General features: G+C 44.0%; 2 protein-coding genes across 3 annotated transcripts in view; both read right to left on the bottom strand.

The window, feature by feature from the left end:
• Positions 1-1180: 1180 nt before the first annotated feature.
• Positions 1181-15968, bottom strand: rab32a (RAB32a, member RAS oncogene family). Its single transcript, XM_076755691.1, has 3 exons — positions 15567-15968; positions 5233-5510; positions 1181-2554 (listed from the first exon to the last, which is right to left on the bottom strand). Exons 1-3 carry the CDS (start codon positions 15778-15780, stop codon positions 2405-2407), a joined length of 642 nt encoding a protein of 213 aa, XP_076611806.1. The 5' UTR covers positions 15781-15968; the 3' UTR covers positions 1181-2404.
• Positions 15969-16770: 802 nt separating this feature from the next.
• Positions 16771-24352, bottom strand: part of grm1a (glutamate receptor, metabotropic 1a) — a 31719-nt gene continuing 24137 nt past the window's right edge. The window contains exons 7-9 of one of the 2 annotated variants that reach the window (XM_076755689.1): positions 23621-23747; positions 20848-21784; positions 16771-19233 (exon numbers count right to left, since the gene is read on the bottom strand). In XM_076755689.1, coding sequence (XP_076611804.1) covers positions 18417-19233; positions 20848-21784; positions 23621-23747 — 1881 coding nt within the window. In that variant the 3' untranslated portion in view covers positions 16771-18416. The remainder of the gene's footprint in view (positions 19234-20847; positions 21785-23620; positions 23748-24352) is intronic. The other variant, XM_076755690.1, reaches the window with a different exon arrangement.

The raw sequence follows: 24352 nt of genomic DNA, 5'->3' as shown, positions 1-24352 counted from the left end.
AGGTACAAAACGCAGCTAAATATCAGGAATTAAACGTCTGGCCTTACTGCCCTTTATGTAACTGACATGAATGTTAGAAGCACCTTTTAAAAGACAAAATATAGCCTCAAATTGCGACGCCTTTCTCAGGCCGTCATGATAAAAGTGTAACAGTAAAGCATCACAAAGAATGCATTTTCCTGAAGGCTATGGTACTGGATTGCATTGGCTTGCCTTTAGTCCGTCACCATGTGATGCACATACGGCTCACACAACCACTTACACAGAAACACATGAATACACTCAAGGATGAAAAGCAATACCGTCAGGGCTTTTTTTCCTCTGAAATGCATGCTGGAATGCTTTAATAACGTGATGCGGATTGCAGCTTTGGCCGCGATGCTTGTACACACAGCATAACTGGCACGGCTGGACTGCATTCCTGCTCCGGTGACAATTAGGTGTGCGGAGGAGCAAAGGCGGCGGAGCATGGAGTCTGATGACTATCACACAGTTTCATGAGCGGAGTCACATGATCCCGTCTGTCACACACACACACACACAGAGTCTGAGTTGCACTTTTCACACTTACAGCTGTATCCATAGTCCTCTGTGCTACGAGCTTCTTCCGGGAAACTTATCACTAAAGGTGTGGTGTGTCTCAGACGTTTAGTACACATAACACATTTTATGAGCCTTTGTGTGCTTGTGCTAAATTACGCAGAATCGAGACTACTGAGGCTGTGAGGTGTCAGAATTCTGACCTTGTCATTGGTCGTCAATCTGTGCTTTTCATTAGATCGACTAATATTTAGGCTTGCTTTCAAGGATAAATCGATGTTACCACTCGATCATTCCATCATTGCTGCTGCAGTAATTCAGCTGTAGCATCTGCAATCACCTGTGCCAGGCACTACGGCCTGTACAGCATGCTAAAAAGAAATGTGTTCAAATGAGCGTAATCCCAGCTCAGAGGTCTTGATCCAACAGGTCTACGTGCTCATAAAAACCACCGAATTTTATAATCTACTTTTGCTACGAGCTTGGGAAAATAAACCATAAAAATCCAAACAGAAACAAAATGTTTACGCTGTGTTTGAGCCACACACTGTGCTGCTGCACGTGGTGCAGTTATGAATGATACGCAGCATGTTCGGCAACACCAACATTACTCCAGTGTTTTGTTAGCAAACATAAAAATACAATAGATGAACACATTTAATCAATTCGACAGAAAAATACATTTGATCACACAGTCTAATCATTAGTAGAAAACACAAATCTGTTAAAATGTTTATTCTATTTTGGTCCTGTAGATTTTCACATGTAAACTCAATGTCAACTCCATGTTTAAAAAAAAAAAAATAAAAAAAAAAAATCCTTATTTCATGTGAACACTTTAACAGATCACCATCCCTATGTACAAGAAGAGTGCAGTCCTATGTCAGATTGTGTTTTTATGATATCTAACCAGTCGTATAATGCACAACCCAACATGTCATAAAAAAATACATCCTGTAAATCAGATCTATATTTTCACACCGGTGGAAAGACAATCAAAGATTTCTCAGCGTCTCATGTGTACCGTTATTAGAGTTCTTTTCTGGAATTGTCCGTCTGTGTCCTTGTAAATGTTTGAATGAAGAACAAAAAGTGTTTCCCTCTAACTGACGTAAGAAAAACTGTAATATGGCACATTATTTCAGAAAGAACACGACATACAGATATGAGATACGATAACACTTTGATCATGTTTAGCTTGTTTGCTTGCTTACTTTTTACACAGTAGTCTAAAGAAGAGCTGGAAACACAAACACAAGTGTGCTGTAAAAATGTTATTTAAGGGGAATTATCTACGTTAACTGAGGAAATACTCCAGTCACACTCGACAATGAAGCGCCTTGTTTCACAGCTAGATGCTGAATGACAAGAATACTGTGAGAGAGTAGACCAAAGTGACAGAAATTAAGAGGTTACAGGTTGCTTTCTAGTTTGTGTTTCTCAACTTTCTGCTTAGTTTGCACCCCGCATCAGGAGTGGTTTAGTCCAGGGCTTCAGAGGCTGGGTTAGCAGGGTTCAGGCGTGGAGGGCCGGGCGGGGTTCAAACACAATCACGGAAATATGCAGGGGGACAATAATAAAGATCCTGTGTTTTAGAAGTGTGGGCCACAGCCTGGTAGAGGCAGAACCAACATTTGTGACGCATCGAGATAAAATTTTCTATTATGGCCTTGGGACAACGAGAAACTTGGACATGCAGGTCAAATGGGCATCAGTGCTGTGAGGAGAAGATCCTGGAGCTCTGAGGACCCCCCAAAAAATTCCTGTTCCTCCGAGAGGCTGCAGCGGAGGGCTGAGAGCCACAGGCTGGGTTAACGGGTAGGACCCTGCCAAAGGGAGGCGGACGGCTAATGTGAATGGACTGTTAGCAGCAGCCCGACTTGCTCTCAGCAGCCACAGTCTCCTGGTCCAGTTTGATCCGGTCTCCGTTGCTCTCCTCATATGGCAAACCTTTGTCGTTAGCCAGGATGTTCTCTACCAGGAAACGCGCCGCCTCGTCCACATTGATGTTGTCCTAGGAAAAAGAAAACTGTACGTCAGAGTGTTGATGAGACATTTAATTTAAAAAAAAAAAGAAAAGCGGTGACACAGTCAACAATAGCTCTTTTCCCTGCGTTGGCTTGCCCATCAATGCCTGTGGCAGACTACATTTATGCTTCTTTTCAAAAGTCCGCTAAACCCCTTCATATAAACCAGGCTGTTAAGGCAACAGCAGGGAGACAGACAGCTTCCAGAGAGCCAGTCTGAAGCAAGCAGAGGCGAGGTAAAAACTGCCATTGCTTTTGTCCTTCACACTGTGGCAAAAAGCTGTCATCCCGTGGGCTGAAGAGGTAATGAATATTAATGGCCTTTCTCCACACTCTACAGTAACAGAGATGTTTACAAAGAGGCCTGGGCATCAAACAGATTTTAAATGCATTTTTTTTTTCCATCTGACAAGAGTAACGTTATTAATGAAAATCCAATCGCTTATTATTTCAGAAAGTAATTACAAATCTGGCAAAAGCAACGCAGCATTTAATTCACTGTTAAATTGTGTTTCATGATTAACTGGAAGTGCCTGTGAATACAATCACATGATTATGAGGAGAGTCTAAATAAAGCTTTCATGATTTCACAATGAGCAGAGGGCGTGCACCAGTCAGAGTCACACCAGCCTCCTAATTACAGAAGTTACTGACTGCAGCACAGCAAAGGCTGATCAGGACCAGAGAAGACGAATAAAGTGACCCGCCTCAGCATCAAACATCACAAAAAACGGGAAAAAAACCAAATCATATCTCATCATGATGATCTGTTTAGGAAGTACACAGAAACAGAAAGAACGTCGCTGACAGAATTCCGATCGCAGGTTGTTGCAGGTCGAGTTAAATGCCAGCGTGACCGGCGCACAGAACAGCATTTCATCGCACTCACAGAAAGGAAATGGCCAGAGAGGCTTTCCTTCCACAAACACACACTCACACACAGAGTTCACATGACGCAGCACGTGACCCAGCTGCAGGGGAAATAAGGTTATTTGGAATGAGTTAAAAAAGTTTACTCTGGCGGCCAAAATTCAAAGCATTCCTCAACATGGAAGCAGGAAAGACGGTTACGGGCTGAAACGTAGACGTTGCTGTGATTCAAGCCCGTCAGACACCAACTGCATCTTTCAAAAGGAGGTAATCCATCACTGAACATGAGCTGGCACATGCAGACATCTGATCTGACAGCCCTTTGTTCGAGTCGGTCTCTGCTCTCACAGTTGCCTGCTGATCAGTTTGAGGTACTCTCGATAGAAGAGTGCTGTTTTATAACTTTCACTCCATTAAATACTGCGTTTTTTACTCCACAGCATTCGTTTCAGAGGTGGATTTTACAGACAAAACATATGTTCAGTTTAGAAAATCTGATGCATTTTACCCCTTACACTACAACCCTGATGTCCGAAAAAGTTGGGACGCTGTGCAAAACGCAAGACTGCATTACATCACACACAGGATCTCATAATGTAATAACACTGAAAGAGCCCATTGTGGATAATTTTAGTTTTCACACTGTGATTGCATTTTGTTGCATTCTTAAATAACAATTTACAAACAGGACTTTTACTTGTAGTGAGGTACAGTGTAGGCTTGATGCTTTTACTTTAGCAAATGATTCTCCCTTCACTGCAGACAAAACAGTCAGATATATTTGTAGCCCTTGCATAAATTAACTGATCTCTTAACTGAACATTTGCTGAAGTGCGAGGCAGCCAAAATGATCTCACTTCACCAGATTCTACTCACAATCAGAGACACACAAAAGCACGGTGCAAACACATGAAATCAGCAGCGCTAAACCTGTGACTCTGCGGCCACAGTCGAGGAGAAACCCAACAGAACCTTATCTTTCAGAGGCCTGCCCCTCCGACCCTCACAGCAACATCAATCAACATCATGTGATACCTTATCACACCAGCTGTCCGACAAATCTTTTCGCTGGTTGCAGAGATAAACGTCCATAGGTGTTGAGTACATATGGCAAAAGCAGCAGGGTAAAAAACCAAATTCCAGCCATTCTCACTCTCATTTTATACTGAAGTTTGTCTCAGAGGTGTCAATGTGGACAACTGTTGCGTGAGTTCTCTAGTGTTTAACAAAATAACATTACTACACGCAACTATTTCACAATTGCCACAGTGTAAGCAGCGTGATTGCACCATTCAGAAGGGGCCCGGCTTCCCTACAGGCTAACGTCTGAGGGCACACTCTCTGCCTGCGACGAGAAGTGAAGAAGCCATTCAGTGAAATGCAAAAATGACTCCAGCGGCTCCTTTTTTTTCTCGACTCGGCTACGTGGGCATTTCAAAGGCCCTATCGCATCTGATTTGCTCCAAATACAAGTCACGTTCATGCGTAAAATAAGATTTGAAGCCATTACTGGTCGCGTTTGGACCACGACTCGAGGAGCCTTAAAGGGAATACGTATCACCATGATGCAAGATATTTCACCCGGAATTAATATGAGCTCTAACTTGGGTAATTTCATGCTGCTGAAGTCCTGTTTCAAGTGTCGCCAGAAATAAAACATAAAGAAACATCAGAGAGAGGAGAATATTTTTCAAAAAGAAGCTTAGATAAGAAATGTATGTAAAAGCATATGGATCCATTTCTGAAAACTGTATGTGCGACTAAGAGCTTCTGCTCTAATGTATTGATCTCTCACCTTCGCCGAGGTTTCAAACCAGCCTAGAAAGCCAGTCTCTTTGCAGAAATTGTCCATTAGGGCTGTGTTGTTGGAGCTCTCTTTCTTCTGGTCGCATTTATTGGCAAGCAGCACCGAGGGGATGGGGTTGCCATTAGCCAGTTTCACCTTGCTGTCCAGGTCGTGCTTCCACTTAGACACGGCCTCGAACGTGGAGCCCCTCGTCACATCGAACACCACGAATGCCCCCACCGCCTCTTTGTAGTACACTCGCGTCATGTTCCCAAATCGTTCCTGACCTGGAGGACAGGAAGAGGGTTCAGTGGAATATTTGCATTTTTACAAAGCAGCTCAAAGCTAGATGACTTCCAGGGTTTGTGGAGGATTAAAGCGTTTGGATGCGATGAATCCTTTATGATCAGACGTGATTAAGCAACACCAAAAGAGTATCTTAAGGAGGAAGTTGCAGTAAATGGCGAGACATTGAATGTCATTCTTATTTCTTTCCCCATTTTGTCATAAGTCAAAGAAAGCTCAACAACGTCCCTCCTCTAAATGTGACCAAGAGGGCAGAGATGGTTCCTGTTTGACCAACTTTTCCTTCAGAGAGAACAGCAGGAGTAATCTGTCATAATAATAAGCCTATTCTGTGTCATTCTGTGAGACAATCTGAGGTGATATTTGACAAAGGCAACACAAGGGGAACTACGAGCAGGATGTGGGGGTGTCACCCTCAGCCTGAAAAAGCCTCTTCTTTAACACAGCTGGACCTCTTTTTAGGTTTGTTTCCCACTGATTGTTTTCACCCACTGACTCCTTAAAAGCTTAATCAGCCAGCGATTATTTTTGTAGTTTTTAGATAGATGGAGAACCACTATAACTTACTTTAGTTAGCACATTTAAAATGAAGTCTTAAAAAGGAAACAGACTCTTGAGGTGAGAAATAATTCCAGGAACAGCGCTCTGACATGGCTTCAAGTCTGCCCGCATCACTTCACCATAGCACAAGTGTGCACTGAGGCGTGCAGCACAGCGCCTCATTGGGGGGGAAGTGAATCTACTATCAGCAGTTGAACTGGCGAAAGGCATCTCTGATGACACTCGGCTGACGTCACATTTTCAAGCATACCTATCTGATGAAAAGGTCGCCTGATTTCTGCCTTCAGATCGCTTCCCTAACATGTAATTATATGAAGGAGCAGGGCCCGTCTTCATTTCATCTTTTCGTCGTCTCTCTTTGCTTGTGTGCAGCTCTGGCGTTTGCTGCCAGGCCTGATGAGCAGCAACAGTGACTGGTGGAGCTTTCAGCTTCCCCCAGTTAGATGTATTCTTTATGGTTAGCGGTTTTCCTCTGAGGACAAACATACAACTTAAAGCAGAAGCAGACAACTTTTCAACGGCCCCTAGAACTAAAAGCATGAGTTAGTTCATTCACTTCGTCTATAATGGAGAGATGAACGCAGATAGAAACAGTGCCAGCCGGACTGGATGGCCACTTGGCCTTCATTTTCCAGGAGATGGTATCTGGTGGCAAACCAAATCGAAAGCGAGGCTTACACGGTACCAGCAGAAACGGCGATGGCGCCATGAAAGGCTGGAAATTTTCTAGACTTTTTCTTACTGTCAACATGAAAAGACCAAAGGGATCCATCGCTCAATAGTTTCAAACTTTCCAAATTCCCACAAAAACATACTTTCAATTTCAAAGAAGATTGATAATTTCATTAGATTTGTGTAGACCGTGTTTGCGGGATCTACCGTGTGCAGCACCCAAGTTCACTGTTATGAAGAAAAATGTCACAATTGTGGTTTTTTAATAGTTTTTCAACAACAATGCGTAGTCTTTGGCACAGAGGGATAAGCTATTTCAGGCTGGGATTAATTAACTGTTGGTTTTGGCATTTGTTGATATTAAGAAAAACACAGACTATCGCCACACTTATCCTTTAATAACCGCTGTGGTTCACAGTAGCTGGTTACCTCAAAATGAAACCAAAACGGGTTGGTTAATGACTGGCAGACAGGTCTTGTGACTGGGCTCTGATGCTCAGACAGTTAGGTGTGTCGCTGCCGCCTGCAGCTACAGGAACTGAGCACAGGCATGAGCAGACGATAGCTGCAATCATAATCTGACTGACAGTCTGGGTTGCAAATGCAAAGTGAAAAACAACATTTCTAATTCTCATACCAGGAGCATACGGCTAAAAAAACAACATCTTCTATATGTTCAGAGAGAAGTGTTGGTCAGGATACGACAAAAGCGGCTTTAAATGAAATGTTAGATGGTCGGTTTTGATGACAGCACTGGTTTTTCTTCACATAAGAAATAGTTACTCACACACACATGCAGTCTTGCATAAGCTTCCACATATGGTTCCTGTTTTTCAGCTTTTGTGTGCCAATAGTTATACCGTGAGTCACCATCCTAAACATGAGCTGAACATTGGTCTGTTTAACTCCTGAGGTATTTTCATGTGCACACATAACTGAGTAGTTTGGTGCAGAAATATTAAAAAAAAAGGTGACTCTCAAATCAAAAAGACAGATCTCCTTTAGTTTTCTGATGTAAACACACCTGTAACAGCATCTAAAGAGCATTTCAAACTTAGGTTTAGCTGTTATCTAATATCAGGTGTTTTTACTTCTGGTGCTAGAGCTACCTCTTCTTTCCATGGGCTCACAGGCTGTGCCTTTAAAGCACCTGCTCCATTAACTTCTGTTTTACATTCAGCGCATTTATTTCAGGCTTCCAACGTCTCGAGTTTGCATTTGATGGATTTAGCGCATATTTTTGCTACACCGCTCCAATTTAAGAAAGCCTACAGGGCAACTGCAATTGTACTGAAAAGTTACCGGCCAGCACTTGAGTTACAAAATAGAAAGTGAAACAAGAAAAGGATTGAGGAACTGTGAGCACAGCTTCTCCCAGCATACTTTCACTATACTGTAGGTACTTACCCAACCACGCAAGGAAGTGGAGTGGCGTGGCGCAGTGCGGGTGTGAGCGAGAGAGTGAATACACTGTGGGGCCCACAGGCCTGACGGTAATTGCTCATAATTGAGAGTCTAATTTTAGCTGATATAACCCCAGGTGAATTCACCAGAGACACGACACAGTGGGATAAAGAGCCGATAGACTGAAATAAGGCTTTCATTTCCAGGCCTTGCAGAGCTCATACATCCAGCAGAGCGGAGTTAAAGGCAGAATACAGAAAGAAGTCACACTCGTCTTCTTTTTGTTCGATTGCAAGGTCTGACTGAGCCCAACATCATGGCTGGCCTGAATAGAGAGGCTGAACAGTATTGACCACGGAGGCAAACTCAATTATTTTCAGCTGTACAACAGCAGCAGACAATTTTAAGAATGCTGCTAAAGAACACAGTGTGCAATGTTTTATTCAGCTCAATGAAAGAAACTTCATCTTGTCGGCAATGTACGAAGCAACAAGGACAAATGAGCAAACAATGGTACAAAGGCAGAAAATTTCTGCTTTGCCTGCTCACCTTGGACTAGGGATTGGCTGTGCAGTGCAGAATTGCGAAGCTGCCCAGCACACACTGACAGCTTTTGAATTTCTAAAGAAGCTATGCAGAGAATAAGAACGGTCATTCATAGAAATCTAGGAACTAACGACAAACTGTTCAGTAAATACTGACAAAAATACGACCAATGACAGTTAGTCATCGTCTACACTGACTTGATTTTCTTACGCATCCAGGGTTGATGTGTACGCACAACCAGGGTGTTAACCCCACTCCTCCCAGGAGGGAACCAGCTGGATGGAAAAGACTCGTATCAATCAATATCACCGATTGCCTTTGCACAGTTGACTGTTTGAGGCTGTAATGATTCATTTGGGGTATCGATAAGGTGCTGTGGTTCCGCACAGAAGTCACTAACATTAAATGACAGCAAATCCCATGATGCTTGACCTTTCCAGTGGCATGCTGTAAGTACTGATCATCATTCTGCTGCATTTACTAAAGCAAGCCTTGTTGCTGCAGATCACAGTGAGCACGTTCTCCAAGGCCTCGGCTCGCTTCGCTGAATAAAGCCACAGTTCCTCTCTTTGTCGAACGACCTCAGCGCGCATTATGTCGCTGGTGGTTGAAGGATGAAGCTGGTGATATTCACAATGTTTGTAATTGCTAAAAAATCCCATGAAAAGACCATAAGCAGCATTGATTTAGCATTTAAGACACCTGGGCACTGTGGTTTTTCGCAATTGTAAGGAGTAAATAATAAATCTGTGAAGGACTAGTTTCAGCTGCAGCACTGGTGATCAGCGTGAATGTGGAATTCACATTTATTCACAACTCTCACTCAGTGCAATGCTGCGTCTCGTCAATGCGTTTTAAATATGTTTTGAACAATGAAGGTCTGTGGCCCAGAGGAATGAGCTTCATCTGGCTTTTGATACACAGGCGATGTTAGCAGGAGCAGTTCATTGTTGGTTTTGGTCATTTCATGGGATTTGCTGACACTATGACAAATATTGAATTGGTGCTACTTCTATTTTTTTTTTTCCCCCATTATTGATTTGCAAAATATTTTCTCCATCAATCAAGCGATCTTTCCTGTCCATGTACTGTAATGTCCAAAAACAGTGAAAAATGCCCAATACAGCAACTTTGCACAGCCTAAACAACCCCAAATCCATAGATATTCAGCATAGCATCAAGTATGATAATGTTGTTATAACAACCAAACATGGGAATGCAGTGAAGCAATCTATATTTTGCTTGCTCTGTTTTCATTGTATAGATTTATGGAGTCAATAACTGGATGTAATCAGTAAATCTAACTCAGCTGTTACTCTGTAAATCTGGCTCTTTTACAGCATACATCATGAATCATTTTTCCACATCTTTGTGTTGTCCCTCTGTCTAATTAGCCAGCAGGTTGTCTCTTATGTAAAAGATTGACTTTAATAACACAGGAGGTCAGAGGTCAGGGACGTCTATTCCAGGTCAATAAAGGTGCTCGATGAATAAACATCAGTATTTTTCTGGAGTATTTTTTTTCTTGTTCTGTTACTCTGAGGGTGTCCGCTCTTTTTAATGTAAATAAAGGACAAACACATTTACACTTAAAACATTCATGAGTGTCATATGCTGCTGACCCAATCAGCACAGATCACAGGAGTTGTATGAACAATGGAGTATTTTACACATCGAATGCCACAGAGGAGCATGAGACTGCGGGAGAGAACAAAGACGCCTGCTGCTGCCGCAAACGCCCGACTCTGAATCTGAGAGACAGTGAACCATCGTGGAATTCCAGAGGCTTTAAACAAAGATATTTCAGTTCAATCTACCGCACTGATGAGCACTGGTGCGTGACCTCGAGTGCAATTAGACATTCTGGGTATGAACCCATGAAACCTTCAGAAATCTGCGGCTAAAGAACCGCCTGATGAAAAAGAAACGGTGGAGTTACAGCCACCGTATCATCTCTGTTTGCTGTGTGGGAGAAACAGAAAGAGAAAAAAAAAAAAAAAAAAGGTCTCATCATTATCCATAGCCCTAGCAACCCCAGTTTCCTCTACGGTCCTACATATTGCTATCTTGTGGGTGGGTTGCCATAGAAACTGTCCAAGCCAGACACGGCAGTAGCAACAGCAGCCGTCTCCGTCTGTCGTTAGGAGGCAACTGGCTGTGAAACTTCCCCGCAGCACTCCCAACAACTATGGTAATAAGACAACACAGGGGCCAGTCATGGAGGTGGTCTTCAGCACAAGTTTTAACAGAGGGACTGTGAACAGCACATGACCGGCACGTTCAAATTCCACTGAGCAGCATGTGAGAGGTGACTTACTACGGCTTACTACAGCCTTCAGCACCGAACACAGTCTGAATTGAGGGAAAATCCTCGACCTCTAAGTGGTTTTCCCCCCACCTAACCTTCAGCTGATCGACGTAAAGCCTTGGCACAAGGTTGCAGGAATTTAGCTCAAAACGATAATATTTGTTGTAGAATTTTAAGTAGAATTGTGACACATGGGTCTTAAGCACTACTGGTGGTAAAAATTACCATAAATTACACATTAAGCATAACATTTGATACTGCACACAGTCACAACTATGACCACCAATGCACAAAAGACACAAACATTAACAGATAGTTACAGAGATGTATCGTCGCGGTAAAGTGGAGTGTAAGTAAAATAACTATAAAATCTACTGATGAGCCTCTTTCCCCACATAGTTTCAGGTAAATTGCAGGGTTAGCCTATCAGGAGCTGTTAGTGATTTTTCCCTACTCACACGTGCAGCTACATTCAGGCTATGGCAAAACCAGAACAGATGGGGCAAGGGACAGTCCAACAAATGGTGTTAATGCAACACTTACGGAGTCCAACCGCCATGAAACTCAAAAGAAGAAGAAGAAGAAAAGGATGGGCCAGATGTGTGCGGCGGAACATGAATCTTATTCTTTTCAGGAACTGTTTTGACTTGTGTTCTTATAATGGATTAAATATTCAACAAGTCTACTAAGCGTACACAAGTCATGAATACGAATACATCATCCTCGGTGTCTTGTGATTGGTTCACTCGCTCCACGTGAAAGCAGCTTTCATCAGCTGTCTTGTTAGCCCGTTTGGGCAGTTATGAGAAAAGTTTGTCTTCAGGCCTTTCTGCCTCCAGGAGGTCAGGTGACGTACTATAAAGAGGGACAAAGTCCACCCAGGGAGCAGGTCATAGTGAAAAAAAATGTGTAAATGGGTCAGACAGAGGACTTCACCGAGAAGACCGCAGTTTGTGTCTCATATGAAACCAAAAGCAAACAATGACTTCTTACTTCTAGAACTGACTGACTTGTTTTAATTTCTGTAATTGTTTTCAGCTTTCAGTGGCAGTTTGGTTTGGTTTAGGCAGCAAAACTACTTCAGTTTGGGTTAAAATAATAAGTCAACATTGACAATCTGAGTAGATTTGTCATGGTTTGACATCATTTTGTCAATCTAAATGTCATTATATCTCAGCACTACTTAGCTGTACATATTTTCCAAAGTAATGTTATGATGGGTCAGTGAAAAGCCATTTAGAAATCTTAATAAGCAGATTTTTAGGTTGCTCCTTCATTGGTGGTGCCGTTTGCTCATCACATTGTGTGCTTGAAAAGGTCTCAGAGTCACCTTTAATATGCACAGTTCCAATTGCTAAAATGGAGCCAAATTACTTAGCAGTGATTAGGTTTTGCTCAGTGGTTGCCAACTAGAGCTGAAACATTTAGTTGATTCATCTATTAGACGATCGATGGGAACTTAATCAGCAAGTACTTTTATAATCAATTAATCGTTTAATGTAATTATTCCTGCAAACATGATCTAGTTTCACTTTCTTCGTTTCTGAAGGACATTGCGTTCATCTTGTGTGGCTGTAAACTAAATATCACTCGTTTTGGAGTGTGATCTACAGATTAACTGTGATATAATGTCAGGGGTCACTGTTAAACTGGCTTTTCCAGAGAGGACTGAGGGTTACTTCTGTAATAGAAACCACTCCATACATCCAGTTAATGTGCGACCTCGTGCTCCTATAGGAATGTCTGATCCTACAAGGTGCAGCCTTTTTTTATAGTAAATGCAATGGTGGTAATCATCCTGTCCACTGGCTTCGACAAATCCAGGAAAGAGTAGCAATTCTGGGTGAAAAGTGGGAGGGAAAGCCGCGAGCTTCACACTGACTTCCATGGTGCCCCCATCTTGTACAAGCCCCTGATTACTATCATTCCTCCCAGACTGTAATTATTATTAAGGTTGGAAGAAGACAACGCGACTCTGGAGTTGCTCTCAGTGTTGCCAAGAAGATAATTCCTCCTCCTTTTCTGCACGATTAAATGGCTTAATGGCTGGCCTTAATGACTTGGCAAATATACCTCCAGCTTTTGCTCTTTCACACCCACGTTTTGTTGCTTATTTTATCCTCGGAGTGTCCTCAGGCCAGGCCTCGGTGTAGGTGTGAATAATGAGGTTTAGTATCTTGTCACCTAACCTCGAACTTTCTTTCTGGTCAGAGTGTGTGCACAAAGAAATGCTCCCGTTTCACCCCATATGTGCAAGCGTGTTCCCTTGTCTCTGTAAATGATATCAGTCTATGTAAGAGGGTGTGTGTGTGTCAGTGTTTTATTTACCCTCGCAGATCCTCTGATCGAGTGCTGTCTGGCTGTGACAGGCAGACGGCCTTCCCTGGCACTCAGTCACAGATGCCCCTGCACAGTGAGCTCGTGCTGCCAGGGCCCAAGTGACAGCAGGGAATGTGGACCACAGTGCCAGTCTGAGATAGACCCCCCCCCCCCCCCAAACACATACACACACAACCCACCCAACTGTCCGCTCCCTGTCTGTCACTGCTGTAAGCGATGGAAAAAATATAAAAACAGCAGTCCTCTAACCATCTGTCCGGATCTGTCTCAGCATATGAGGCTGGTTTGATTGAAGAAGAGGATGGACCAGCACAACCGAGGCAGCCTTTGAACATTTGAACAGAACATATCTCGAGGCAGAGCAATACGGGGATGAGAGTTCTGTTTTAGGACCAAGTGGCAACCTTCAGGGCTCAAAACAATGCCAACGCAGAAGTGCCAAAAACCGCAGTTCCTCCAATGGCCACTTGAAGTTCCAAAAGCGAGTCAGTCTGCTTCTCAATGGCTCTTCAGAAATCTATGGGTGGCACCATGGAGATCACGTCCATGTCTCACACGGTCTATGTTTAAGACAGAAAAATGTGAACGCATCCTTCAGTCCGAGTTTAACTTCTGTACATAAACAACGGATATGAGCCCCACCAGCTGACTTTCAAAGTAGAATCAGAATCTCACCGACAAGACGATAAAACATTTCACCACAAGGCCAGACGAGAAGCTGTAACGACCAATTTTGGACAAGACTATCTGGACAGCTCGTCCTACAAACACTCCCTGTTCTCTGTGGTGCAGCGCTAAATCACTTGCACATGGTGATTCTCCACCATCTTGACTGTTTTGGAAAAACTTCTGTCTTTAATTGTTAGTTGCAGTTTGGATTTTTTTTATCTTCTTGAGCAGTGTAAACATCTTGGATACACGCAGGAAATCATGACACGCAGTCATGTTTGTTTTCTAAAATGTAATGATTTAGAAATTTGTCCCCAGAAAGAAGGCGAGTCCCCACAATGTGAGGCCGTAAACAGATCTGTGCCCCCATAATGTGAGTAACACACACACACACAGTTGTGTTTCCATCATTTTCAGGGACATTACAGTGACTTAAGCTCATTTCCTGGAGATTTACCCCAACTTTAACCCAAGTCTTCACCTATGATTCAGTAAGTAGTTTTGAGGACTTGCGACTTGTCCCCATAAAAGGGTGAGTCCTCACGTGAGGTCTGACTGTCTAAATACATGTCCACACACACAAACACACACACCCTGAAGCCATGTGATCTCATTAGGCATAACATAAAAAGTATCCCGTGCAAATTGGCCTCCTGAGTCACACAGTACATGCAACCAAGCAATTTCACAAATCCTGATGTATTTTTAGCCATGAAGATACTCCGGATGCAACACAAACACACAGTGGCTTATGGGACATCGGAGACACCCCTGACTCACCCCACAGCCCCGCGCTGCACCCATCCAGCCTGCATCTGTCAGCCTGGTCGACACTTCATGTGATCTCAAAGTTAGTCACTTCGTTTGCTCAATTCCCCCCTCTCTCTCTCACCTGTCCCTTCATTGTCACACTCCTCTGTTTACAGTGAGATATTTCTGTGCCTGGAGATGACAAACAGCGCGAGTAAGAGCAGGGCTGCCTGCATGTGAGAGACTTTTATTGACACAGCTCTGATTTCTCTCGGCTTGCTTACACAAGCTGCCGGAATGCACGGGTCGGCCTGTGTGCCAACTTACTGAAGTTTGCTGAGATCCTTGCAGAAATACAGGGATCACGTGGCGCAGGGGCGCTTTGGAGAGCAGCGCAGTGACACTGCGATATGAACAACAGCATGGAGTCAAGATAAGGCCCAGTGAAGTCACTCAGTAACCCTATGAACAGCTTCACTCCCGACAGAAAACATTACATGACTGTTCTGGAGGGTTTGGTTGAAGGGGGGGGCGGCGCTCAGTCGGTAATAACAACGTGACCTACATTCCACTGACAATTACGAGCTGCCGTGATCATGAAGTGGAAAAAGACAGCGAGCATGACATGATGAACCGGTCTTTTCTGCTGGAAACTCCGCTCATGCTTCCTTGAGTTCGAGGCCGTCTGGGACACCGAATGTCTCCCATCATGTTCCTAAAAAGACTCGCTGTCGAGCCGCGGTGTGGCACACAAAAGCTGACTCCCAATTCACAGCCGAGTCCTTACCTGCGATGTCCCACAGCTGTAACCTGACCAGCGTCTTGCTGTCCCAGTTGATCACTTTGAGCGCAAAGTCGACCCCGATCGTCGCCCTGTAGTGCTGCGAGAAAAGCTGGTGCACGTAGCGTTTGATGATGCTGGTTTTCCCGACGCCTAATTCCCCGATGACCAGCACTTTGAACAAGTACTCCTTGCACTCAGACACCGAGCCTCCGGCCATGCTGAGACTGACTGCTTTGCTCTGAACTCACACAGCTTCTGCTTTCTGGCTCATGCAGGCTTCCTGTGAGGAGCTGCTGCGGACTGGGCTGGTCGGAGGGCTGAGGGCCAGATGCAACAGGAGTTACATTTGTCTCCCCCCTTTTGGAACTCTCCTTCTTCTCCTCCTCCTCCTCCTCCTCCTCCTCCTCCTGCTGATGCCGATCAGAAACCACCTGATGAGTCACAGGACCCGGAAATGTTGGAGAGGCTTGACATATGTTTAAGGTTCCTCGTGCTGCTGCGGTTACAGGAAGAGTCATGAACTTTTTCATGTGAAGCGTCATTAACATCAAGTGACCATCAACCAAAGACACGATGGGATTTCTTAAAATTTTTTGTTATTTTTTTTTTTTTTGGCGATGAAACTAGTATTTATGAGGAAGTTGGAGAAAAATGCGTTTTAAAGATCGCTCAGACATATTAAAGACATAAAAAGTACATCTACTTTAATAATAATTTGTGTCTAACATGTTATTTCTTGAAGAAAAAAAAAAGTCCAATTCACTAGTTTGAAAAAACCACTTAATTGCTCTTTCTCACTCTTGAAAAATCTATGAGTGTGCCGATGTTTTTCATTACAAGAGTTTAACTACTGGACACAAGACGTCTCCTGCTTCACTGAAGAAGTCCATCCATCACATGTGCGCACTGGAGGTCTCGAGTTGCCACATCACACATGCGTAAGTTGAATCTTGTGGCAGAATTGGCACCAAACTCGTTGTGCTCATACAGTACATGCACGTCTTAAACTGAGTTTTAAGTTCCCCCCTTCAGCTGATTCATTAAAAAAAAAAGCCTGCACATACATCATACAACATCTAGATGAACAAAAAGCAAAACACATTTTTGGTATGGGGGGAATAACCTCTGAAGGTTCCCAGATTGCAACCAAAATCTATTCTGGAAACACTGGTCCGGTTTTTCGGGCTATTGTAGGCAGTAATCAGTCTTCTTAATAGAAATAGTTTTTATTTTACAGCATTGTTCAGCTTGCCCAAAACATAAAGGCCTATTTCATTCTAGATCTGACAGTGTTAAACAGGTGGCACCCTCGTATATTTTTACATTGGTTAAAATCATTAAACAACTTACACTATAATAGACTAAAAACATTTGGAAATACAATACAATTGCACTATGTACTGTATAGGCTTGTACTTGGAAATAATTTGCATTCTTATAGATGAAGAACTAAGAAACTTAACCTCAAGTAAACTACTTAAGTTCATAATGCAAGATTGAAGCAAAATCGAAACATGTATAATCTCATTACAAGAAGCAACTAATCATTGGTTACCTTTACAACTGAATATTTTCAAGAGGATACAGTCGACTCAAGTTAGCTTAAAAGTTACCCAAAAAACCAAACACACTGCTCCTTGACAAGTATCTGAGGACAGCTTCAAAATGTATAAACTCTTTTTTTTTTCTGTTGACATTCTAAATATAGAAACATTTATCAGTATTACAAACAGACCACCTGTGTGAAAAACAAGAGATGGCTTAACAGTATTACAAACTTTGAGAACTTGTACAAGTACTGTGTTTTCCATTACAATGACACAGCAAACTCAGAAAACATGAGAAATATCCACACGGCATGGAAAGCATAAGTATCACATCCCATGCTCATAAAACCTCTCGGGTTTATGATCGAGTGTAAACTGAATAAACAACACCGCCATCACCTACAATCACGCTAACCTGTATCGGCTACATCGTAAAAACTGAAAGCGGGGATGGAGGTGGAGAACAACTTTGATTGGCACATTATATCCATATCATATATCATACAGCGCAAGTCTTCAGCAGAATCTCAGCTTAGTGATAATATCTTTGTGATGTTGAGCACACCTCGCAACACATAAAAGTAATAATCAACCGACTTACTGCACTTTTCTCGCTATCTCTTTGTAATATTTAAACCGCTGAGAGAAAGCTGATTAATGAAAGGAGGAAAAAAAAAAAAAAAAAAAAAAAGCAAGTAGGTTTTTGATGCAGCTGCACACATGAACAAACCTGCGTGTGTGTGTGCGTCAAAGAGGAGCAGAGCTAATCAAAACCGGCGTGGAATGCACTTGAGCTACTGCAGTCCTCAGAGACAGCTTGGTCTCTGGTTGCATCTTACAGTCTCCGCGTAGTTGGACATGCTGTCGAACTGTGTTTCTCATAGACCACGTCGCTGCACTGCCGCTAGACCCACAGCTACATCCTTCCTTATAATTGTCAGTGTTTCGTACTCCATTGAAATTTGGCATGAGAGCTGACTAGTTTTGGCACTGTTCCCAGTTTCACATCTCGCAGAAAGGCTTCGTGCGCTGACAGCCCTTCAGAAAAGTAAGCACTCATGGATGATTCCTGCTGTTTTTCTACTTATAGTTTCGATTAACCCCTTATTGATAAAAGCAGAGTCATAAGTACAAGCAAGCAGAATGACAAAGCAAAATAAATAAAGGTTGAAAAATGGAAATAAATAACGTTGTGCAGTGTGTATCTGTGTGTGTGTGTGTGTGTGTGTGTGTGTGTGTGTGTGTGTGTGTGTGTGTGGAACATGTCAGTGTGATGACAGCGACTGTGTTGGTGCCTGCTTTGCTCTCACAGTGTTGAGGAGCTGTGTGCGAAGTCTCCGAGGATGTTTGAGGTGTAGACTGAGCTCGGGCGGCTACCGAGCATCAACTCCATGACGGGGGAGCCGCCGATAGACTCCCCCGAACACACAGAGTCTCTGAAGGGGGAGGGGGGCGACAGAGCGAGGGAATCCTCCAGAGTTGGCTTGCTCTGAGTCAAATCCTCACTTTCCCTGTCCTCCCCCTCCCCCTCGTCCTTGGCATCATAAATGTAGCTGCGTAAGAGGTCCAGCTCCTCATCCTCGGACCCCTCTTCTTCAAAGGCCCCCGCTTGTGGGGCCAGAGGAAGCTGAGAGGGTGTCAAGCTCAAAGTCTCGGCGGCAGGGATTGCCTCCCTGGCAGCGTAGTCGCTCAGTGCAGGGACATGGGAGCTGTGTGTGTCCACCACAGCCCCCTGCGAGCGCTCTGCGGTGCAGCCCTTCAAGTGAGAGGGCAAATAAGAAGCCGGCTTATCCAAATGAGACTCCAGCCCGTGCATCTGTCCAGAGCAAGTTGGAGTCCAGAGTGGGCGCTGCGGATCGCCCTCGTCGTCCTCCTCCTTCAGGTTGTACAGAGGCTTAGCGCCAGGCGGTTCTTGGGGGGGGTGGGGGTCTGTGCCAAGGTCGCAGGTGGAGGGCTCACAACTGTGGGGGTCGGGGGTGTTAGTTAGGGGCCTGATGACCGCCGTCTGATTCAAGCCGGCTTCCTGTTTCCTCACATGCACAGACAGTCTGTGCCACACATTCCCCCCCCTCGGAGGGTGTCTTGCACCTGATTCAGACCATGACACAGACTTGCCATTAGAACTATGAACGAGATAAAGACCCAAGTTACTATCACAGGAAACCAGGAGGTGGGTGCAGAAAAACAACATCAACATCGCAGCAACAAAACACAACAGAGCAGCAGCATTTCAACATTCCTGATGCATGTTAAAATACTTTTTAACCACATAACTTGACATTAACAGCTTTGCTGGGGGGCTCACACATGAGCTCTAAAGAGCATTACATTTATCGACTGTGGCACTTCACAAACAAAGTGATTCATAATGTGCTGCAGACAGCATTATGATCTTTAAATTGCCTCAAACATTGAGCTTACGGAATTAGGAGCGATCCAGCTCATTTGCTCTTGTCTTAACTACTTGCATATATAGTTAAAATGGGACGCATGCATTTGGAATAAGTGCTTCAGTTGGTGCCTGAGCTGGCCTGAAGACGACACAGAGTTAAGTGCAGAAGGAGCTAAGACTGGCTCTAATGTGATTAGTTTGGGAGGTGGGGAGGGAAGGGGCGTTCATGCTGAGAAAAGTTAAATGTGAGGTTAATTCAGTGGCAGATTTCCTTCTTGGAGGGCTGCAGTGTCAAAAAGAGGTTTTTTTGCAAGCTGAGGAGTGACAGGATGACAGAGGCAAGTGATTCCTTTAATCTGTCAGATACTTTAAGCAGATAGGCTTTGTCGTTGAATGCGAAACCACTCAACGAACTCAAGCCAGCCAAATTAAGTCACCCGCAGCATTTGATTCCTTTATTTCACTTTAAAATCGAGCTCAATTCAATGCAAAAGCTAAATAGCATAAACATACATTTTCCACACAACCTTCCACAACATCTCCACCTCTTTGTTGTGCTGCACACTGATTTTCTCTGAGCATCTAAATTCCACCTCTGCTCGTATATAATAATAAAATACATTAGTGTCTCAGTTGACAGTGCAGCTCTCCAGGAGAGGAGTTGAATGACCCCCATGCCAAAACATTTGCCAGCCTCAACACTTAGCAGAGAGTATGCTGCTCGGTTTAGAATGTTAAAGGGTTAGAAGATTAGAAAGGCTGCATAACAAGGGTGAGAGACAACACGTAAACATATTGGGACCACTCTCATACTCTGCCCCACTCCTTACTTTAGACACCTGTCCATGTGTCACTTCTGTGGATCTCAAAAAAGTTATATACAAGTCTTATATCTAGTTTAAATATGAATCTATACTTTAATAAGCACTGACATATTTGCACGGCCTGTTAGCTTTAAATCAGATTTCTATTAGATTTAGCTTCATTTCATTGATATTGTTTCATTCTCAGGGGGAGGGGGATGTGCCACATAAATCAGTGTTCACTGCTTACTGGTTCTATATCAATGTGTCAGTTTAGTTTTGCACAGACTGGGGTGCTGGGAAGTTCAAATTGGACCATTAACATCATGCATAAACACTCAAATATTCTTGTAATAATACTAAAAAATAAGCACCTGTATGTTTGTTTAAAATAAGAGGTAGATTTATTTTAAAAATGCCAAAAGACGCACAACTCAGTGCACCATTTGAGTGTTTAGGCATCTTCTTGTTTTGTCTCTAGCCAGTCACCCCAGGAGACACCATAGATTCTGGCAAAATGAACAGCGTAAAAGGTCACTCACTTGGCATTGCCAGATCCAGGCTTCTTGCGGCGGAACATATTGAGGAAGCTGTTGCTCCCGCACTGAGCCGCAGACTTCCCATCTCCAACATGCATTCGCACCACGTCAGACGTGGTGAAGGCGCTTCGGACGTTCCTCTCTGGTTTGGCGATGATAATGTACATCTTAGGTGTGAACATGCAGCCCAGTGCCACTGTTACGCTCAGGCTGACAGAGAAGGATGTGGTTATGATTTTGTAGTTTGAGCCAAAATAGATGGGCACGAAGGCCAACCAGATGATACAGGTCGTGTACATTGTAAAGGCAATATATTTAGCCTCATTAAAATTGGCTGGGACGTTCCGCGTCTTGAAGGCATAGTAGGTGCAGCTCATGATTAGCAGGCCGTTGTAGCCCAGTGGCGCCACCATGCCCACGTTGCTGGTATTACAGATGAGGTAGACCTCACGTATGCTCGGGTAGGACTTGATGGGCTCGGGAGGCTCCAGAATGATGAGCGTGATCTCCAGAGTTAGCTGCACACTGATCAGCATAAAGGCGATGATCACCTGGGCCCAGGCGCTCATGAAACGGGGCTTCCTGGTGCAGATCTTCTTCTTGCTGCCTGCCAGAATGCGGGCAATGCGGTTAGTTTTGGTCACCAGGGCCGAGTAGCACATGGCAGATGAAAGGCCCACCAGGAGCCGCTGCAAGTAGCAGGAGGCCACTGTAGGACGGGCGATTAAGGTAAACGGACAGATGTAGCCCAGGAAGATGCCTGCTAAGATGATATAACAGAGTTCTCTGCTGGAGGACTTAACCACAGGCGTATCACGGTACTGGATGAACACAAAGGTGACAAAGGAGGTGATCAGGATGCCCACGCAGGAGAAAACCACTGCCACTATGGATTCCACGTCCGCCCAGTCAAGATACTTCAGAGGTAGGGGCTGGCAGCCTGGAAAGGGCAGAGGAGACGCCTGGTTAATCTTCTGTTGGTACTGTAGCACTTTTTTGTGAATGAAAGACACATTAAACCAGATGAAAAGAACCATTGAGCAGAAAGCAGAGATGTGGGAGGCAGGACAGCCGCACACATTCGGAGACACAAGGGAAGTCAGGTGAGTCGCAGAGAGCAGAGTCTTCCAAGATGGCCTAAAATTGCTCAGGAACTCATTTGCATGTGTCGTCATACACATCACAAAGCTCCAGTTCTGTCAGATTTCTCTCTCATTTTCATGTTATGCCAAATGTGTGTGCAGACACGACGGTATGTGTGTCAACTCTGTCATGATGCACTAGTTGCATGCTTGTCACCCGACACGCAGAGGAAGTTTGTCGAGCTTAATGGGAAAAAAACTGACATCCATAGACTACCCCGGCTCAACACTCCATAAATTACATGCTGCTGCTAATAGCATTACAGTCACCACCATCACAAGCAAGGCTATGCATGGAGAGACCCACTTCTGGTCTGCATCACTAACTCCCAATATGTAAAAACTAAAATAACCTCACTTGTCGCCTCAGGAAGCTTGGATATTTTCAACACAAAATGTGGAGGGCACTATTGTGAATATGAAGGTGTAAACCAATTGTTGCACTGAGGTATCATTTAAAAGCACTCCTGCAAAAGCACACTGAGCTCACTTGAGGGGAGAGTGTCTGAAGCGCACTGCAGTGAACTGTTGCTTGTTTTCTTTTGACCACCCACCCAGCTGAGCTTACTGAGGCATCAGCCACGCTGCGTGCAAGCAGACAAGGATGGCAAAGATGAAATGCACTTATCTGTATCTGTTCTTACACAATCCTCAAATCCCTTGTTCCTCTAAAACCTACAGTATGCTGTCATATCTAAGCTCAGGGAAGACCTTTGAATAATTCAAAAACAACGCTCACTCCTCGGCTGCGCATTTTCTCTGGGCAAATTCACATTTGACTTTAAAGGGAAACAAGCACCATGGAGAAACGATCTTAAAAAATAAAAGTCTGGGGGAAAAAAATGCCCTAAATGTGCAAAATGAGTGAACATATGGACAGCACAACCTCACTCTATGAATAGGATACCAACTCTGTCTATTAGTACTCTCCAGATAGGGACATGTAATGAGAGTGAAGGGAGAATTTCTTCCTCGACAGACTGCTGGAATGTATCCCCAAGCCTCTCATGGCAGTAATAGGATTTTACACCTGGGAACTGAGAGCTCCTCTCAGCTCTATAAATCGCTGTCAAAACAACCACTGGGTCACAACAAGGCAAAGAGCTGGTAAGAGGGAAGTGAGCAGTGTCACTTTTTGGAGGGGTATTGTGGAGTTGGGGAACGCTAAGGCAGCTGGGTCATCGGACCTGGTAATGAAGAGCATCAGGAAAGGAGGTGTCAGGGTGTAGTAGGAACAGGCTTATGGGAGGTGGGAGGTTTTAACAGCACAGAGTAGTCAAAGAGAAAGGGTTTGTGCTGTTCCAGAGAGACTGGTGGTAGAAGATATAAATGTTCTGACAAGGGAGCAGGCAAAAGGTAGGTTAGCTCGGAGCAAATACATGAAGTAACGTGTGGGTTGGATCAGGCAGTGGTTCTCAAAGTGGGGTCCTTGAGGGGGTTCCAGGGCATCCCCAGCATATGACTATTTTGGTTTCATACACTCTGTAATAAAACATCTAAAAGCAAAGTTCTTATCAGGTGGGGGACAAAATCTTATCAAATGGGGGGTCTATGGTGTGTCAGTTTATGGTTTTCTTGAGTCAAGATGAACACCGATCATAAAAAAAAAGAACATCAGGTTCTGTCTCTCCTACCTGCCAGGTCATCATCGGGCCACCATCCCAGCTCGCATGCCTTGCAGGTGAACTCATCCTGGACGTACTCATTGTCCTTGCACGTGGTGCAGATCCAGCAGCAGCTCACCTCGCCCTTCCTAATCACCTGCACACAGAGAGCAACGACATCACTGATGGGACGTCTTAGCAACCAGTCAAAACACTGATCAAACCACGACATCACAGCCAAAGCACCTAAATAAGTAATCAGTATCAAGGGGATATCAAAGAAGAGGATATGTTGGAGCAGTTTTTTCTTTTTCTCGAGCCCCAGACGTACTGTTTATAAAACAAGGCCGGCTGCTTTTACATTCTGCTCCCAGGGAAGCTGTTACCGGCACTGTGATATGTAAAGCAGGGTGATAAGTGGGGCAGGAAACAAAGCAGATCGAGGGGGGAAGCGTGAGCAGCCAGGAGAGAGGATGCACCCTCCCTCAGGGCGACTTATAGCTAGACCGAAAACAATCGGCTCCAGATGAAGCAAATCAGGGCATTTCATCAAACTGGGCTCAAAACCAGTTTTTATTCTTTACTGTCCTGAACTGGCCTTCCCCTCGGCCGTCTCCATAAACTTAGTGTGTGATATAATTTAGACTGATTAGGCTTGAAATCTCAGAAGTAAAAGTAATTTTGAAAAATACAAGGATTTTCTTTTTGGTTTTTTTTCCTTAATCTGGTTTAATTAGACAAAACATGCTCGTAAAATCTGTT

The sequence above is a fragment of the Chaetodon auriga genome, chromosome 18 (genome assembly GCF_051107435.1).
Source record: "Chaetodon auriga isolate fChaAug3 chromosome 18, fChaAug3.hap1, whole genome shotgun sequence".
Lineage (NCBI taxonomy): Eukaryota > Metazoa > Chordata > Actinopteri > Chaetodontiformes > Chaetodontidae > Chaetodon > Chaetodon auriga.
The sequence above is the reverse complement of the archived record's forward strand: the minus strand, read 5'-3'. Positions and strand labels throughout refer to the sequence as shown.